Below are 19056 nucleotides of genomic sequence, written 5' to 3'. Positions count from 1 at the left end.
TTTTTATTTTGTTTTGTTTTGTTTTTGTAGGCCTAACTGTGTAAATGTGCTGGTGACCACCACTCAACTGGTTCCCGCATTAGCCAAAGTCCTACTGTATGGACTAGGTGGTGTTTTCTCTATAGAAAATGTATACAGTGCCACTAAAATTGGTAAGAAACAGTGCCTTTGGTTGATGATTTTGCAGATTATTTTTTGCACTTTAAATACAGAAAATGTAAATGTAGCTTTCTTATTTTAGGAAAGGATAGCTGCTTTGATAGAATTGTTGCCAGATTTGGTAGAAAGTGTACCTATGTTGTCGTGGGAGATGGAAGGGATGAAGAACAAGCCGCTAAACAGGTGGGCACAGTGCTAAAGATTGGTTCTTGTTGAATTTCCTTAATCACTGCAAGGTTTTTTTGGTTTTTATTGGATTCTTCTTTGCTTTTTCAGTTGACTTGGCCATTCTGGAGAGTGTGTAACCATTCCGACTTAGTTGCCTTACACCATGCTTTGGATTTAAACTACCTCTAGAGCGCTCTTGTCCTAACCTTGCTTTGTGTGAAAGGATCAGAACGTGGAGCAGACTATGGAAAGCTTGCTGGTTCTTAGAGTGAGTGGATGCTAGAGTCGGGGAAAATACTGAAGCATGGATGTTTGTGGTGAAAATTCCCCATCACAAACTTTAAGTGGTGCAATATTAGATGGAGGAAAGTTGAGAAAGAAGTGCCATGTACTGCTTTAAGCTGCCATATGCATAATACATTAACTTCTATTCTGTGTTTTATCAACATTGGAAGATGACCATATCCATGATGGGGTTAGAGTTACGTGTACACAATGTGTAAATGTTGTGATAGTCCAAGACTTTATGAGGATATTATGAACATTCATGAATGAATGACCAGACTATATTGTCATAAAGTGATATTATTTGAGGGAGTCTTTCCTTTATCTTGAATGACCTTTGAATTTTGATTGTCATGACCCCAAGATTTGAAATCATGTGAATGTGAGAATCTGTCCACTCAGATTTTGTTGATTTTTTTTTTTACTTTCATTGTACTGTTTATTCACCCCATATGTATATAGCTACATTATATGACAAATGATTTATGAATTATCTGTGTATATTGAGAAATACACACCCTTAACATTATATATCCATAATATATAAACTATATAGCTGAGAGCAGGTAGACAGCTCACAACTTGGGCGCAGCACTGTAAACAGGTGATTTTTTCTCCTGTGACTTTCACACCCTCACAGACAATTGGATTAATTTGCTTCTTGGTATTTTGAAAGACACTTCCTCCGCTGCTTTATTTAATACAAATACAAAAAAAACAAGTTTAGCTGCCAATTCCATAAAAAAAACCACCTGTATTGATTATAGGGAAGAAAAAAGCAGCTATTTTCATTACTGCCCATTAAACCTTATTTGTATGTGCCAAGTATTATTTATGAGAACTGCTAGACAACTAGCCCTTAGTGTTTTACTTTAAACCAATTTTCACTCTTAAAATCTTTTACTTTTTGTGTGCAGATGTGAAATTTATGTCACAAATGTTAAGATGTAGACTTTATAAGAAAAGATCGGTTCTGGACCAGACATATTTTGTTGAGTACGGAGTGTACTTGTAGAGATTTCTGTCCCAATGAGTTGAAATTGGTTTACAGTAATAACATCAGGTGGTGCTAATGCCAGGAGCACCACCTGAATTCAGTGAGTGTAGTGGTGCTAGAACGTCAACAAGAATTATTAGTTTTGAACCAAAGAAAAAAAGCACCAATCAAAAATGACCACTGCATCGTATGTGTGTGTGTTGATAAGTATTGACATATCATTATAATGGTTTATGTATTCAATGCGAGAGACAATCCCTCTATCTCAAGTGTAGGCTTCATAGCTGTCCTGAGTTTGTTTAGTATTTTATGTCATATGCTTTAACTATTTCAAAGTATTCTTAAAAGAGGCAGAGAACCTTAGAGAGCTGTTGTTAGGAAGCGTAGGGGGTGATGCTGGGTATACCCATAGTACCTGTTAGATTATTACCTGGTTGTGATGTGAGGATACAATCAAAATATTTTGTTGTTGTTGAGAATTTATACCACCACCACCTTTTTTTTAATCTTGGCAGTATTTGCTTTTATCCAATCAAACAGTTTTAGTAAGCTTTGTTTTATTATTTTAAGATTCATTTTGTTTAAAATATACATGTACAATGTAATAACTAAATATATTATTTTCTTAAACATTTTAAATGTCATGTATTACCCGAATTAGCAGATTTTTAGTCAAATTTTTAATGTCCCTTTTTATGCACTTAAAATGTCTTGGTTGCTTTTAAGTATCCATTCCTTCAATTTTAATAAATTTTTAATTATCTGAATCACTTATTTATCATTTTGTTTGGCCGAGTTTTTGTGTGATTGGTCTCCATGCACATTCAGTACATTTTACTTATATATAGAACTATGTTGTGGTCTTTTTTCACATTGAAGTCCCTAGGTCAGAATTTGTTCACCGTGTTCTGAGTGAACTACTGTCCTATCATCAAGCCCTGATTTCCTACTCATCATTATAAGGTTGTACATGTGTTGTCCTCTCATTCTGAACTTTGTTCCGTGTATCTTAAATCTGATTGTGTGTCATATAACTTTGTCAAGTTTTTGTACAGTTCAGCTTTAACCAAAGATTTTGTACTTGGTGGTCAATCTGGTATATTTGCTGGCAGCCGCGGCTCCAGTGAATTTTTTTCCCTCATATCTTCATAAATATATATTATAATTCAGTCCAATTTTTGTGAGACAGGTTGTATGATATTTGAAAAAAATTAAAATGCATGAGGAGAATAAGCAATAAAATGTATGAAAACTAAAGATTTGTTGTTTTATATCTTTATTGCAATAACTTATATTAAACTTGATTATCTGTTTCTTGAAAGTGAAACTTCAATGCAGAATGAAGAATGCACCGAGATGAAACTAGGTGTTACATTTTTGATGCGTTTGTGAATTTAAGAAGCATTCAATTTGTGAATATTAATTCTTCATTTTAAACTGTAAATAACAGTAATGTATGATAGACCATACAAAATATTATTGCATGATCTTTTGTATCAAGCACACAGCACTTTCTATGGCAAATGTTATTGCAACTATGATGACATTACAAAGAGCAAAATCTAGATAGATGAAAACTTCATCAAGTTGAATGGAGACTTCAGTAATATATGCTCTAAAATCAAGACTGCATTGATTTAGGTCCCAGGTTTTGGTCCAATTTGCTTGTCTACTCTTAATGACAAATATCTTTTTAAAGAATTGTATCTCAACTGATAATCTTTTCCCTTTACAGAATCTGGCTGAAAGGAATGTGCAAATGTCAAACAGTGCATTTTAAAGCCATCCTACACACTGGGATTTTGTACACACATACAATGTCGATAATCTACCAAATTATAAATGTATGAGCCAAACATTGATGGTCTTTTACTGTATTATAATTTCAATAGAAAAGGAAATGTTTTAATTTTGAAGTTTATAATTACTACATGTGTAAGACACAAATTATATAACTATGCTATGCTTTTGATGCCTATTAAGAACAATTTTAACTTTCTTAGATCTCTGTCAATTTGGGATAATTACACGTAACACTTTTAGCTATCGTTACATACCAGGAGATTTACCTGCATACTTTCTTGTGCCAACGCTTGTCTTTACATGGGCGTGTATCCTTAACTAACATGACCTGTGGCCTTTTTCAACGCTTTCTTAACGGAAATACCAGATTTTTAATTCTTTTTAATCTTGCCTAATATCCTTATCTAGTCAAAACAACTGCAAGTCGGAAAAAATGTTGGCATATAATGAATATTGGAACTAAGCCTTACTAAGTTATTGTTTAAAAAAACATTTGACGAGAGAAGTTTTTTTAAATTTAACTTTAATTTAATATGCTGGATGTAATATGTATATCAAATATAAATTGTCACCACACAACAAATGAAATGTGTTCTGTTGGCAATCTGATTAAAATACAGGTCACTACAATAGTGTAAATCCCGGAGAGATCTAATAATGGCCCTATAAGGCTCATTACCCATGATATCAGAATGAACTTTATCATTTGTATAATATTAAAGTTTGAACCATTCATAATACAAAGGAAAGTTCCATTTAAGTGACATCATAGATGAACAACTATTGGAGAATGATGACAAATAACAATAGTGTAATAGATTTCAATGTCTATTTGTAACACACGATTTCATTGGCTAGATCAAAAAGTTTACATTTGAATAAACTTTATTGATGATGTCACATTTGCTTGTGCTCAAAAACATATCCATCCACATGAAGTTACATTTACGTACAATTTATTGTTATTTACGAAGCAAATTCATCTCAATTAATATATTTCTGTTCTTTATGATGGAAAATTGTTTTTATTAATTTCATTTTATGAAATATGCTGCCAAAAAAAATATTTCTAATGAAAATCAAGGCTACAATTAAATATTGGGCAAGTAAGTGGATGAATAAAGTTTGATGAATTTTCAAGGTCAAATAATAATGTAACTCCTCGGGTCAGAGAGTGACCTCTTTTTAAGGGAGTTGGGATTTGTTAATTATTGTATATTTTATTGTATAAGACAGAATAATGTTAGTCAAGTATTAAGAATTGAACATTGTTGTTCAGGTGGGCAAGGTGGCTCATGGGCCTCCTCTTTACTTTAATTACTCATCTAATTTTTGGCTCTTATTCATTTTCAGAGTCTTTAATCCTTTCACATTGATTATTTTCTATTTCCAAATTTCATTAACATTAAATTAATCATTCTACTACTTAGGTAATTAAAGATTACAGAACTCATTGAGAAAAGGCATTATCTTAATGTGAGCACCTTTATCATATTGTATGAAAATCATAATATGACACCATATTGTATCATGTTATTTTGTTTCATGTAATATGATACAAATTGTATCATGTAATATGACATTGATCATAAGTTATTTTATCACAATACAATGTAATATCAAACAACATTGTATTATATCATATACAATATCATATCATATAATACCATATGATACAATACTGTAACGGTATCAATGAAACAATATAATTTCATACTGAATCATATCATACTATGGCATATTATGATACAATACCATATCATATCAAATATTTGTTCCCGATATAATATAATATAATATAATATAATATAATATAATATAATATAATATAATATAATATAATATAATAATAATATAATATAATATATATTAATATATTTAATCATTTTAATTCTCTTTATAAAAAAAAAAACTAAACTAAAGTATCTATAATTTGAAATATTAAAGAAAATATTCTCTTGATATAAAAAAAACTCAATTAAAGTATCTATAATTTGAATTATTAAAGAAAATATTCTCTTTATATAAAAAAAAACTCAATTAAAGTATCTATAATTTGAATTATTAAAGAAAATTAAGAGAGACAATAACATAGTAAATAAAAAAATCATGACTTTATTGTTTAGGAAAGTCAATAAAGAATTAGAAATCTACGTATTTTGTATAATTATATGTTGTTCAGTATGATAAAAATTTATTGCATGAATGTTTAGGAAATCCCCCAGAAAATATCAATTTTTTCTTGGTGGAGCCTGAGTCCACAGAAAATATGATTTTTCTTTGGGGAATAAATCGATCTTCATATTTCCCTCACCATCATACAAGAAATATGTAATGAATGTATAATATTATACAATATCATATCATATGATACACTGATACAACATCATATCAACTGATGATACATATTTAATAATAACATTCTATAGAATACAATATCTCGAATACAATGGATATGTCGAAGTGATATATAAGTCCCAACCACTTATTTTTTAACTTTTTTACCCTTGGTATCTTGAATACTTGGATATCTTGAAGTTTTTAGTCCCATCTAGTTCGAGATACAAAGCTTGAATGTATTATATATAAAATACTATATCATATTATCTTCACAATATTATATCATTTGATCATATTATAAATTACAATTGTGATACAACATGGTATCATATAATACAATACTGTATCATAAATATGGTACAATATCATATTATATGATACAATATCATATCATATAATTTAATATAAAAGAATAGGAATTACATAACAACACCTATCAAGAAAGTGTTGTAGGACAAGGTTCTCTTAACATTTTAGATAAAGGAGATCAGCCGGTAAGCCTTGTTTTTCAAATTTCATAACCAGCAAAACACAATATGGGTCAATCTTAAACCTGTCTTAAAGTATTCACTCTCTGTATCTGAGGCTATATATATTTAAATCACCCATGCACTATTAGTGAGTACATGTACTATTATTATGTGACCTGCTCCAAAAACTTTAACCTCCTCCAGCATCTAAAACTTAAGGCTCAGATTCAGCATCCAAGCCTGAAGAGTGCATCAGTGTCACAATATTCATCATCTATCTAAACTTGGTTAAGATAGAACCAATAATAACTTATATTTAGCCATCAAAGGGCACCTGCTTCAAAAACCTTCACGACCTCCAGCATCCAAGATTTATGGCCCAGATCTAGCACCAATGCTTAAAAAGTGCATCAGTATGAAAACATGCATCATCCATGCAAGTTTGGACCAGAAATAACTTCGATATGGCCTTCAAAGGGCACCTGCTCTAAAAAAACTTTCACCTGCTCCAGCATCCAAAACCTATGGCTCAGATTCAGCATTCAAGCCTGTCAAGTGCATAAGTATCATAAGACGTGCCATCCATGCAAGTTTGGTGAAGATTGGACCAGTAATAACTTAGATATAACCATCAAAGTGTATCTGCTCCAAAAACATTAACCAGCTCTAAAAACCTTAACCTCCTCCAGCATCTGAAATTCATGGCCCAGATTCAGCATCCAAGTCTTTCAAGTCCATAAGTAGGTCCACATTCACCATCCCTGCAAGTCTGGTAAAGGTAGGACAGGTTATAGCTTAGATACAGGACCTGATCCAAAAACTTTATCAACTAGGAAACATTGAGTGCATGCTTGCTCAAGTACCATTTTTATTTGATGCACTGGCGTCGGAAGCAAATTGAAAGTGGGGGGGCTAGACTAATCCTCAGAATTATTGAGAAAAAATGTTTCTAGTATGTTTCTGAATCCAACTTCTCAATCTTTCAAGGTAAATTTAGGAACAATAATCTTTCCTACGAGAAAAAGTGGGGGGGCTGAACCCTCTATCATCCTATGTTTCTAATGGTAAGGTATAACTTTGCAAAAAAAGTGGGGGGGCTAAGCCCCCCCCTACCCCCCCCCCCCCCCCCCAGTTCCGACGCCTATGTGATGTGTATATTTACGTGAACAAAAACATATGTGAAAATAGTATTTGAGCAGACAAGCACTCTATGCTTTCAAAGCAAAGATATGTAGAAAAAAGACCATTTTTGGACTCATTTGCAAAATTGTGGGAATAGGCCCATAGTAGTGACTTGATAGATATTGTGATGATGCAAGGCATGTATGGTCTGGTTTGTGAATACCTTCCTTAAAATTTGAAACAGGTTCATACTTATAGTTGGCTGCAAAATATAACCTTCAATAATCAATCTTATCCAAGAATTGCCTCCATATTCATACAGGTAGTTTATAGCAAAAGAGTTTCATAGGTTTATTCCTTTATATTGGTATATTTTCTAATCAAAATTTGAATCCCCATTCAAACGTTTTCTTGACTTTGGGGGATCATTATAAGATATCATCATTTGTGAGGTACAAAACAAATACCATATCCAAGCAAATGTTCTTGAGCTATGGTACTTGAAAATCATTCATCTATCTCAGCAAGGGATCTATTTATGAATCATAAAAAAAAAATATATTCACTTCCCAGCAAAAGTTTTTTTTGTCTTTTTTTTTCCAAGGAACATTGGATATATCAGAAATAATCATCACTTTCATTGCATATGCAAGTTGGTTTAGACTAGCTCTTTTTTATGTAAACAAGAAAAATTGCCACCTTCATGCAAAGTATTTTTTGGAGGTAGACAAAACATTACGCCTTTGCATTCAAAGACATATTTTAGATACACAAGAAAAATCAACACTTTCATGCAATCCGTTTTTATTGAGACATACAAGAAATATGTCACTTGCATCCAAAGGTTTATTGGAAATAAGGTTTGATAGATAACCAAAAAATAAATGTACCATCACTTTTTGGCAAATGTTTTTAGGCAAACAAATATGTATTACTATTTGTTGCAAAGACAAGAAACGTATGGTATATACCAGTACAATCAATTTAATTCAGGGGTTTTTGAGAGACTAACAAAAACCAACACTTTTACACCAAAGTTTTTTTGTTAGAATGATGCACTAAAAATTATCATCACCATTAAAATGCATAAGAATTATTCTTGTCCTTCAGAAATAATTCTTATTATATAAGATACTCTGATACCAAAAGGTTTTTCAGATACATTATTAACATCTCAAGAATGGATTCATGAAATATCAGAATTACATTGACAATGTGTGTTTTTATAGTAAAAGATTAAACTTTCTGAAGGATGGCATACATACATACATATTTTTGGGCATCAACTTTGTTAAAATGTATTTCAGAAAGAGATTCTCAACTTGATATAACTTTTCAAAGCAGAATGAACCAGCTGGTTAAATAAAACATAGGCAGTGGGATGTTTGTGTTACAAAACAGAAATGTAAACAGGTCCAATGTTTTTAATTATTCATGACTTTCTCTTTGCTTCTCATTTTTTTAAAACGGTTTTGTACATCAATTTTTTTTATTTTCATGGAAATCCTGTGAACAGTATACATACTATAAATTTACAACACTTTTGTATTTAATTTATTAAGCAGCTAGCGCATCCACACTATCAAGAACAATTATTAAATATGTCTCACATAGGTATTGTAGATTTCTTATTTTGCGCGAGTACCTGGTACTTAACTCCACGACTGAACAATTTTGCATCAAATTGCGATCATATACAACCGCGAATGCCGAATTTTTTTCATTTTTCCAAATAGTTTACATCTGTTCGAAAAATAAAAGCAAGATTTTAAGCGAGTATTAATTCCTCGCATTAATTAGGAATTTACAGTATCTGGTTGATTCAAATCAAATCAAACCTTGGTTTTTAAATAAAAATCAATTTTCACTACATATCAGGCAGTATACATAATTAATTGTAATGTATGAAATAAAATAAAAATCTATGAAAATAAATCATTCTATAAAATCCTTCAGGTATTTTGCTAGGAATATATATTCATATTTAATAATCTTGTACAAGTATTGCTATCTCTAATTATTCATGATCAATTAATATGCTTTTAGTATATTTGTAGCAGCTAGAAAAGATGCAAGACAGAGCTCCCAGGTGAGTATTATGGCCCTCTGGCATCCAAAAAAAAGAAAGAAAAAGAAATGGAAATTTAACTCATTTTAAAATTTTATTCAGTTCATTTAAATAACTATTCATCAGATACCCAATATTTATTTATCTATTTTTAATTTGGTGAAAATAGTCCACAGAGTATCAGACCTAATTTTTTTAAGTTCATGAAATGATAAATAAGTGCAGAAACGGCAAAAAAAATGCTCGACTGAAGATTTTTTTTACATCACCAGGGCATAATTTGCCAACATTTAATATTAAAACAGAGAGATAATATAATGGGCAATTAATTTTGCACACAATTTATGATATTTCAAAATCTATTTTCAAGTCAAGTGCATTGGTTAATCTCAAAGAGATCATGATAAACTCGGGGAACACACATGTTTTGAAGTAGTAATTCCTTCATGCCCCTTTCAGACTTAGGGTAACATTTCAGACCCCTTTGATGCTAAAACATAAACAAAATTTGTAGCACTCCATGATAAGGAAAGCGACTATAAACCAGATAAAGTCAGTTTTGCTGAACTGTTTTGACAAGTATGATAAAGAAACACATCATTGTAGCTTTGAAGTTCCTCTCTAACAGTGGTTTTTGTCATGGGGTCATGGCGTTTCTATAGAGATGTCTCCAGAGGTTAAAGGTCACACCTGTCCCATGGATTGATAATCTTTCACAGTGAGGCTTGCATTTGGGAGAGCTACAAAAAGGTGCAAATCCATGGACTTATCAATTCATGGGTACCATTCAACTTTTATTGTTTTGTACAGATACATAGTCAGTCAACCCATTTCAAGAATTTTGAAAATATGTATAGGCATGCATCAATCAAAAATTATAGTGTTGCCAAATAATGAAAAAACCCTTTTTATGATGGGGAGTTACCGGTATTCCGATATAATGTATTATGGTTTTCATTTCTCTCTATCCCCAAGTAATCAAGAGGATCTTCTTTCAATTGTGACCAAATATGACAAAGTTGTATAATACTCAATGAAATTAGGTCTGGCCACCACCAAGCCATTGCTTCAGGTGAGAAATAATCATCTTGGTCAGTTTAAGGCATCAATGTAAGGCAAGGTGCAAACAAGACAAAAAATAATATCATAGTCATAATTCATAATCAAACAATGAAAAATTACAAGAAAATAAGAATACTGCAATAAGACCTGTTTAATAACTTCTTAATTTTGCGTACGAGAATTCATTATATGCCAGGGTCAGTCAAGGAGCAAATCTTTTTATGGATTCCTTAAAACAATCTACAAATGAAAAAACATATTGCAAGTCAGCCTCTTTGGTATCAGATATCAAATAATTAGAAAAATACAAGACAAATTTGATTGCTTTTGTCAGAGATCAAACAAAGGAAGAAGTAAGCATAATGAAAGAAGATTTTTCAAATTAATTTTCACCATATTGAAACAAACCCATTCTATTTTAGCTAAATGAATTAGAAATCAGGGGGAAAAGCAATTTCATTTGGCATTGTTAAATCAAAATGAAGCCCAGCATTTGTATTAAAGGCAATTTCTTTTCTCTCGCTAATGAACAAAATTACCACAAACAACACAAGCATTCAAAACAATTTCCTTCACATTGTGAGAAATTTTATTTCGATAATTTTGTTATCCATTGGTGCTATAAACAATTCTTTTTCGATTATAGTTAAACCTTTTCAACACTTTCTAGAATTTCACTATTATTGAAAATAAGACAACAAAGATGAGGAGGACTAAAAGATACAGACATTATTTCCGACATTAATTAAATGGAGAAGGTTTGAAAGTAAATTTTCTATCAAAACACATTCTCAGCATGAGCTGCATCTCAAAACATATTTTTGTTGTTTTCTATCTGAGGATTTGAAAAAACAAAACCATCTACAAAATAGTCTAAATAACTGCAATAAAAATTAACTTCAGAGAAAAAAAAGTGAAGGTAAAAAAGTAAACATTTTTTTTTCTCACAATTTCTTATAAAATTCAACAATAAATAATCAGGCAAATAACAATATATTGCACAAAATAACAATATAATAAATCTGTACTTTACAAATCATAATAATGAACGTATCAACATATTATATGACATTGAAATCGGCAAATACATGGAAGATTTATTTGATTACCTTGACATTATTAGAAGTTCATTTCTTGATAAAGGTAAAATCATAAAATGATAAAGATTAAAACACAATTTCTTTTTTAATTAAATTCTGACTTACATCTGTATCAAAAATGTAATGGAATGATAAAAGTGCCTCTTTTCTGAAATCCCATTATTAAGAATTCTAATATTTTCATGCCGATTCCAGAAAAGTGTGAAATCATAAAGTTTGTATTCATTATTGGATGATTAAGACCACCCGGTACCCGATAGTGAAAATGATTGCAATTTTTTTTCCATGGATAGTTATAACAACTAATTATTCAGTTCATAAAGGGATACAGAGTACCCCAGTACTTAACAAACAGGAAGTCATAACGTACATATCAAACTAATCAATTGTTTGACCCTGATACATGGAAAGAAATGTATGAAAGATGATTATATTCATCACTAATACCTGGAATGAAATCTAATACATGTGTGAAATCTCTACGTGGAATGATTCATTAACAAAAATTACCGAAATGAAAAGTTATACATACATTCTTATTTACAAAATTGCATCAATAAATTGTTGGCATTGCCTCTAGAAGATTGTAAATTGTCAACATATCTTACATGCATTACATGCATTTATTTATACATTCATATTTACAATATTTATTATAAAGATTATACACTGTACATTCCTAATAAAACGCGAGGAATTAATTTATATTCCACATAAAATCGCAAGTAGCCCATCTCTATAAAAACTTTAAGATTTTGCTTTTTATTTTTGAATAGATGTAAACTTCACTATTTTATATTCTTCCAATTTGATGCAAAACGATTGAATCGTGGAATTTTAGAGTACTTGCGTAAAAAAAAAAATCTACAGTCACTGTAACATATTGAATCAACAATGAAAAATATTGTGCTTGCTTATTAAAGCTGTCATTTTATCTCAACTAGCTTTTGTACCACCATCCCTAGAGCCATCCTCTTTGATCTTTACAGCCCATACATAAATAAGAACACACTAATAGGATATTTTGTGAATTACTTGTCTTATAATGTTTACCTGTAAATATGCATATTTAAAAGTAAAAGGGAACATTACATCAAAGTACTGTACATTGCCTTAAAATAAATTTGCATAAGGTGGGGTTCACTAATTAAGATAAGTCCAATTTTGGGGGTCGAATTCAAAGTAAACATACACCCATTTTTTCAAAAGGAAGGGAAGGACAACTTGTGCTATATCAACCAATATTTGAAATGACAGCAACATATATAAGCACAAAAAGAAAAGAATGAAGATTGGGGTGGGGTTCAATCTTATCATCTAGTTGTATGTGCAAATTTTTATCATTGCACGCATTACACCTTTTGCCACCATAACGTTTCTATCATTTAGAGCAATTTTATGGATAGTCATAGAAGGGTTAGTTTTGAGATTCATGATTTTGCAATGTGTGTTTAAAATGAACTAATTCATGGAGAAATGTGAATGGCTATATAGAGACAACATACCAAAGTTTTAATTGACTATAATAATTTTTTTTAAATGTTTGAGGATTCAGTGAATTGAACTGCCGGTCTGAGGATCATCATTGAGAATATGTATATATTTATGTACCAATGTGTCTGTTTCAGAGAAAGTCTGAGAGATGTACTCCAATACTAATATTCATGCAACTCATTAGACTATATTTGGTTTCTTTATTATGATAATTATTGAAGATATCCCACATAACAGCCTTTGACTTTCAATAATTGTCACTTGACCATTTTGTAACATTATGCAACCTGCAGGAATTATTTTTTACCTGTTTCACTCAAAAGTACAAAAATTGTTGAGAATAGCAAAGACAGGTAAATATTAGGTGTGGAAGCCATCACTGCCCTCCCCAGGTAGTTAAAGGTTCGATACTGCCCAGGTGTTGGGATACCTCGATTGTCACTTCTCCCTAATACTGCGGAATCGTGTTGTCCACACATTTTGACTACACACACTCAATCGGACTATTGATTTCAACACTACAACAACATATTAGGCTACTGTTGTGAATGAAACAGTTCTCGGAACACATACTCTGTTAAATGATGCCTAACTGTCAAAACTGTCAGGGTAATGGTGGACGAGTGAAGATTACGATGACAAGCGATGACAGGCGATGAACGGTCCGTGCTTAAACTCTCCACTGGCCAACTGACCAGTGCCGGTAGACAGCGGAAATTGCCGTAGCTTCCTGTCGGTAATGAGAATCTGTCAAGCTCCCATCATCTTTTTGACGGTGTATCCCGGCATTGAGTAGAAGAAGAGGACCAGCAGAGCAGCCAGTAGCATGACCACAAGGACCTTAATAATCACCCACTTGTAGTTATGCCACAAAATGTAGCGAATTGACTTGAGGGGATTCAAAAACCATATAAATGAGGAGTCTGGTCGGCTGCAAAGACAAGAAAACTCCACAGTAGGATTACAAATAACAGAAAATATGGAGGATAGTAAGAAAAAAACTTTCCTACTAGCTGGTGTAATTAAAATCAACAAAAAAAAATAAAATTTTGTGCATGTTATCATTTATCACTAACATGTGTTAAATTTTAACTATTGACCGATGAGATAAGTGGTCTTACTTGGGTTTTTCCAAGGGATCTGGTTCGTTCCTGCCTAATCCCGCCGGGTGTTTTTCAGCTTCCTCTGATGTCATCAAATGGAGTTCAGCTTCCACCTTTCCCTGGGAAAAGAAATTATGAATTTAACATCAACATTTTCCAAGTTTCAAAACTTGAAGAAATCGAGAAAAATACTAAGGAATAAACTACATGTATTTCAACTCCACAATTTGATATATTCCATAGATATCAAGCACCTAAATAATTCAATTCTTCCCCAAACTGTAGTAGTTTTGATTTTGCTCTTTGAAAAAAAAATATATATATATATGTGCCCAATTCCTTGGATATATTTCTAAAAAGATAGATATTTGAAATTTTGTTGCCTATATATTATTCAAAAATATGCTTTCGTAGAAAGTAAAAGTTGAAAATTGCCATGCGGACACTGACATATCATCAGCAAGATATGGCTATGACTTGTCGTCAATAATTCATTTTTTCCTCCTCGACTTAATTGGGCAGAATAAGATACTTCGCTGCGACAGATCACCTTGCAACTTCCCTCTATGGGGAGAAAATTACCTATAAAGCCCAGCGTTTCACCTATAATGATCAGCTACAAAATATGACAGCGTTTACCGACCCCATTTCCTTTTCAGCAAAAAATACCTGGAGGAAATTAAGCCTGATTAAGGCAATTTGAAACCTTTTCAATTTCCCTTTAATAAGTATTTTGTCCAAAATAAAATTGCTTAAAGATTATCGAGAAAAATCAAAAGCTGGAAAAAGTAATTTCGAACACTGACTTATAACGATAATGATGAGTAAAGACTGTGGGGAGAGGGGTGTCTTTGTGAGACCCTTGTTCTTCAAAGAGCATTCCTACGGTAAGCATCTAGGCCCAGGAGAGTGTTTTTTGCCTCCGGATAATGACTTCATTTAAATTCACTTCCCCCAATTAACAGTTATTTTGGCTTTCCAATTGCTCTAAATCTACTGGTGAACAGTGTCGAGCCATGTCCATTTCATAAACTCATTACTCATTCTTTGGGATTCGTTAAATCTCTTTCCTGTGGTGCACTATTGAAATCACTGCAATGGATTTCTTGGATCCTCTCGACAGCTTTGATTTTTTTACCCACAAATTGCCAAATTGATTGTGTAATCCTTTAAAACATGGCATTGTGCAATGGCCAAAAAAAAAAAAATTCACTTTATGAGCCATTTGCTAATTTCGAATAATTAGTGAATGGCCAATTACGTTTTTCAGTGGGCTGAATCTTACCGTTAGCTCGTACTCGTCTCCAGACTCGCTTTTGACGGCAAACGGCCACCAGCCCTTGACCCTCTTCTGTTTAAACAAGGACATATGGGGGATGTGTGGGTCTGTCAACATGTTCAAGGTGCAGAGCTTGGACGACTTGGCACCTCGCGGAAATCGATTCAAATCCATGGTGAAAGCCCCTAAATGATGCATTATCAATTGTTATTACATGTCTTGAATGACTCGATTTCCTTGACGATTACATTCAACTAAATATAAATCAAGTATCCTTGACCTTATAGAAATGTATCATTAAGTGGATGTATAGTCAAGTCCAGCTTTTTTTCCTCTGAATTCATATGTTGTTTGTTATTTAGAAATCCCATGCAGAAACCGGGGAAAACTCAATGTTACATAATGTTGGTTTAGTTTCTACATTTTAAACCATTTAAAAAATGATGAGTATATAAAAAGAATACAAAAATGTTCACATTTCATCACAGAAGCGTGATGTATTGAACACAAAAAGTTTATTTTCTGTATTTCCTGCTTGATCACAGCGGAGTATTTAGAAACCGGAGCCCCCCTTTATCATTAGTTGCTGCATATCTATAAACAAGGATCCCTCTCTATCGGACTCTGGAATTGACATGGAATCAGCGGTGCTAATTGAGTTAATTCTACAGTATTATTTAGGCTACCAGGCGATTACATCTGTCAGCCTCGAGAGTCGATTCCGATAAGAAGAAACACTATTGAATCTTTTGGTCATAACAATAATAATAATAATAGATAATGAAAAAAAGAAAATAGGGAGTTTGTCCTTGACCCCAATAACAATGTAGTCAGCAGAAAGACATTCGCTACCTTTACAGCAGTATGGAAAACGAAATTCATTTTGTGAAAGACAGTGTGAAATTTGTATCACCTAGGACCACATTTGAGTAAAAAAATTTTGTTACTCTTACACATTTTATTTTTATACAAAGACCTGCTTTCCTACAAAATGAATGAAATTGGCCAAGATATATGAAAAGTACAAATTTTCTGAGAAATTAAAAAAACATAAAATTTTATTTTTGGGCAAGGTAAAAACCCAAGTTTCTTACCCAGAAAGTCATCCGCAGAGAAGTGGTCAGCGTCCCAGACCTGTAGATTGAGTCTGGCCGGAATCTTGGTCTCCGATTCATCCCAGGAAAAGAGAGATTCTTTCCGAGATATCACTATCTTCTCTTCCGCCACCAAATAGTCAAATGGGAAAACGAACCGCCAGTTGAAATTGCCTTCTCCCGTCAGAGATCTGGAAAAAAATATGGAGGATTATATGTAAAAAAATATTCTAGAGAATTCAGTTACCGGTACTAAATAGTACATGCTGTCACACCTAGCACATTGTAACCATGTTTGAAACTAATATTATATGGTAAGACTGAAAACATATCATTAACACCATGCAGCTCTGATTTCAAAACATGGTAGAAATGCAACATGGATATATATAAAATAAAACGTAAAGATATCTCTACATAAGGGACACATTCATAAAACACTTAACTAAAATTTGAGGCTTATATTTAAATGCAATAAACTTTTAGAATAATTGATTTTGAAAATATTCTCATAATGAGAGAGGAAGAGAGAGAGAAAGAGAGAGAGAGATGGCAATATTCTATATGAGAAAGATAAAGAGTAGATGAATAAAACAGAGGGAACAATAATTCGTATGAAGAATCAGTTACTTTAGAAGATATTTCAAAATCGCTTTAAAAAGCGATCATTTTATATTAAAAATTAAAAAATTAAACACCCAAAAATTGAGCATTTATTTACAAAAGAGTTGAATAGTAGGCCAACACGCGAATGATGAATATAGTCTTTTGTAATATAACAGAGCAAAAATATTCATCTTTTGAACAGCATTTTTTACTCATGTGTTTGAAGTTTTCTCATTATAAATAAATGAATGAGAATTATTCAAACATTTCTGTAATTGTTACCAAATGCTGCTATTTACCTTGAACACATATTGTATTCAGAATTCAAAATTCATAAATTCTCTGCATTTAAAATCATTCCTTGCTCATCCCAATAAAATGATATTTTCTCTTCATGAATTCACAATGCTTCGTGATGTTTTCACCTTAGGAGACGGAATTATTTACCCACTAGGAAGTGGCTGTTTTTTACAGCGGTATTTAAAATGATAATTCATTTTTTTATTGTATTGCGATAGGGCTGACATCTATTGTATTCAACATTGGGCATCTAAATTCTTTTTGTTACATTATCCTCTATATGTCTTTAATACATCAAATTTTCATTAAACAGTGACTTGCAGCATTCATCAACAGTGAAATACGATTACACGCTTAGACAGACACAATGCACATAAAAAATTACGCAATAAAAATCTGCTTTCCTGTGGCCGAAAAAAATGCGAGATGACCCGTTACACAGCATTTCTAAATTTTAAGTGATTTCAACAAAACATAAATAAATAAAAAACTGTCACACAAAATAAGAATCAATTGCCCATAGAAAATTTTATTAGAAATTATGATGAAATTTAACAAGTGAATAATCACAATGTCAGTCGCTGATTTAGAATTTCACAGGCGTATTGATCGAGAACTCTTCTACGTGATGTACTGCTAAATCTATAACATCGATGGTGGATTCTGGGAATCGCCCTCGCCGGAGCTTGATCCTGTTCTATCGGCCACAGGGAACATCTGTTCCCCAGGCTGGAACATATGCTTCAGCAGGCTGAAGTTGGTTTTCCGCCATTAATAAAATAGTAGTCTCCTGGATGAATAAGTACCCTCCACAAAAAACCCATCCTTAATTGGACTTTGTCAAGCTTGAAGTTAGCATGTAAAAGCTGGGCTGTTTTGGGTATCAGTATCGTGACCTCACCGGAATGATTTGTATGGAAGGGGGATCAGCTTTAGCTAGAACTGATACAGTTACCGGTAGCACTTGACCTACGACCTTCATCTTATTAAAGATTTATTCATTTAAATTACATTTAAATCGTAACTTGAGCCCACGCAGGATGATCATTTTTGTTTCATATTCACAATCAGGGCATGCAAATTACCTTTTTACCTGTAAATCACAATTTGATCAAATATAGCTTGAAAGGGTTTAGTTCCACATCTCGACGCAGGATCACGCAAGAGGAAACAAGATCTAGTATATATCAAACTACAAAATCTATGAATTATTATGTTATCTCTTAACATCATTAATTGCTCATAAATAGTTCCTTCTTTACTATTCAACAAAAAATATAACTTCTGCATCTCTGCTTTTTAATATTTCATACTCAGATAATCATCGGCAAATAACAGGAAAGGGAATACAACAAAAGAAACAGCCAAAGAATAACTCCATTTTGTTCTCGTTAAACAAGAAAGAGAGAGAGAAAGATAGAGAAGAAAAGGGAACCTGTAACCTCAGAGCAGACATGAACATGACTTGCAGCTAAAATACAAAGTGAATCCCAAAGTCTGTTTTTTTTCTCACATCTAATTGCCGTTTTTTACGAGGAGTTTAAGTAATAAAGAGGGAGTCCGGCGGTTCACAGACCAACCACTCTATTCTTCTGTCCTCGGAGCT

The 19056-nt window shown here is 32.4% G+C and overlaps 2 protein-coding genes across 21 annotated transcripts in view; one reads left to right on the top strand and one right to left on the bottom strand.

The window, feature by feature from the left end:
* The window catches only part of LOC105318383 (eyes absent homolog 1), a 50313-nt gene extending 47447 nt beyond the window's left edge, over positions 1 to 2866 (top strand). For all 10 annotated transcript variants that reach the window (XM_011415454.3, XM_034456821.2, XM_011415456.4 and 7 more), the window contains 3 exons: positions 31 to 152; positions 242 to 342; positions 436 to 2866. In XM_011415454.3, the coding sequence (XP_011413756.3) occupies positions 31 to 152; positions 242 to 342; positions 436 to 516 (304 nt within the window). In that variant the 3' untranslated portion in view covers positions 517 to 2866. The remainder of the gene's footprint in view (positions 1 to 30; positions 153 to 241; positions 343 to 435) is intronic.
* Positions 2867 to 11026: 8160 nt separating this feature from the next.
* Positions 11027 to 19056, bottom strand: part of LOC105318381 (otoferlin) — an 84805-nt gene continuing 76775 nt past the window's right edge. For all 11 annotated transcript variants that reach the window (XM_066067729.1, XM_066067730.1, XM_066067737.1 and 8 more), the window contains 4 exons: positions 16545 to 16735; positions 15457 to 15635; positions 14190 to 14290; positions 11027 to 13999 (listed from right to left, as the gene is read on the bottom strand). In XM_066067729.1, the coding sequence (XP_065923801.1) occupies positions 13819 to 13999; positions 14190 to 14290; positions 15457 to 15635; positions 16545 to 16735 (652 nt within the window). In that variant the 3' untranslated portion in view covers positions 11027 to 13818. The remainder of the gene's footprint in view (positions 14000 to 14189; positions 14291 to 15456; positions 15636 to 16544; positions 16736 to 19056) is intronic.

The sequence above is a fragment of the Magallana gigas genome, chromosome 7, assembly GCF_963853765.1.
Source record: "Magallana gigas chromosome 7, xbMagGiga1.1, whole genome shotgun sequence".
Lineage (NCBI taxonomy): Eukaryota > Metazoa > Mollusca > Bivalvia > Ostreida > Ostreidae > Magallana > Magallana gigas.
The sequence above is the reverse complement of the archived record's forward strand: the minus strand, read 5'-3'. Positions and strand labels throughout refer to the sequence as shown.